Source organism: Orycteropus afer, unplaced genomic scaffold, assembly GCF_000298275.1.
Source record: "Orycteropus afer afer isolate SDZICR_OR568_19922 unplaced genomic scaffold, OryAfe1.0 scaffold00088, whole genome shotgun sequence".
In the NCBI taxonomy this organism is placed as follows: domain Eukaryota; kingdom Metazoa; phylum Chordata; class Mammalia; order Tubulidentata; family Orycteropodidae; genus Orycteropus; species Orycteropus afer.
The window spans coordinates 327,130-328,524 of NW_006921675.1; the positions used below are offsets into that span (position 1 = coordinate 327,130).

At 35.3% G+C, this 1,395-nt stretch overlaps 1 protein-coding gene across 1 annotated transcript in view; it reads left to right on the forward strand.

Annotated features, from left to right (window-relative positions):
* Positions 1 to 1,395, forward strand: part of SYNE2 (spectrin repeat containing nuclear envelope protein 2) — a 285,164-nt gene that overhangs the window by 187,111 nt on the left and 96,658 nt on the right. Inside the window, exons 71-72 of the mRNA XM_042781144.1 lie at positions 176 to 295; positions 448 to 648. Of these exons, the coding sequence (XP_042637078.1) occupies positions 176 to 295; positions 448 to 648 (321 nt within the window). The remainder of the gene's footprint in view (positions 1 to 175; positions 296 to 447; positions 649 to 1,395) is intronic.

Sequence of the window (1,395 nt, forward strand, 5' to 3'; positions counted from 1 at the left end):
AGAACAGGATCTATGGGACTGCTAAGAGAATGACAGAGAGGTGGAGGTCGGGAGGAGGAGGTGAGGCTCTCAGTTTTCCTTTAATTCTTTTCTATACTGCTTAAATCTTTTTTAATGTATACACTGCTATAATTTATTAAAGGGTTTTACTTTTTTTACATTGTTTCTCACTTAGAAAGCAGATGCATATACAGCGGAACTGAAAATCCTCGAGAGCCGAGTAGCAAAACTAAGAGATGAAGGGGAACAGCTTCATTTGCCTTATGGTTTACTCCAAGAGGTTTACAAATTAGAGGTATGTCTGGGCAGAAAACATTCACTAAGGACTATGATGAACATGGAATAGGACTTTTTTCCTTCCAATAAAAGAGTTTAGATTTGTTGTTCATTTAGAGTATTTTCACAGCTGGATAAAAATGTTCATGCACACCTGCTCTTTCTTTTCAGGATGTACTTGACAGTATGTGGGAAATCCTGAGAGCCAGGTACTCAGAACTTAGCAACCCTTTCATCAGTGAGATTCAGCAAGACGCTTTGTTGCAGGGCATGATGGAACTGGTGAATATTGGAAGGGAAAAGCTTGCTCATGACCCCTTACAACAAACCAAAAGTAAAGCTGCTTTACAGGCTCAGATACAGAATCACAAGGTAAGACATCATAATCAGATCCCCTTTTCATAAACTAAAATCTTCAGGTTTTTCTGAGTGTGAACAGAGAGCATCAGTTTCTTCCTTAGAGAACTGTGCATCATTCATTCATTCAAAAAACATTTATCGGATTGCTTACTATATATTAGGAACCCTGATAAAGTCTAGGGATGTTATTATAGGTTAAAAACAGACACTATTCCTTACATTCATGGTTGATTGGAAAGGTGAAGATTTATCAATGAGTCTTTTGAACAAATTTAAATTTAAAATTGGAATTCATACTATGAGAGTATTAAAAAGGGAAATTGAGTTAGGGAGTTTGGGGAAGTTTTTCCTGAGAACTGAGGTGAAAAGGAAGCTGTATAATTTAAATATATGAAAGTATATATAGTGTAATGCTACAGTCAGTTCTTTAGTTTTTCATTCATTTCATTTCATTAAACAAATATCTCTTGAGCACCAGGTAAAAAGACAGCTTCTTAGATGCTTATAATAAAAAAATGTGTGAGACATAGTCCCTACCCTCAATAAACTCATAGTTGATGGCTTTTTTTAAATACAGCTTAGTCTAAGAAAAATTGAAAGGTAATTATTGTATAAAAGATGGAGCGGAAAAGGAGGAAATTTATTAATTGATCATCTACAGTGTGCCAGGCCCTGTGCTAGATACTTTTACAAACTCTTCTTTATTTTAAGGAATAAGAGGAGAGATAGATTGGCATAAAAGGACCCTCCAAAAACACA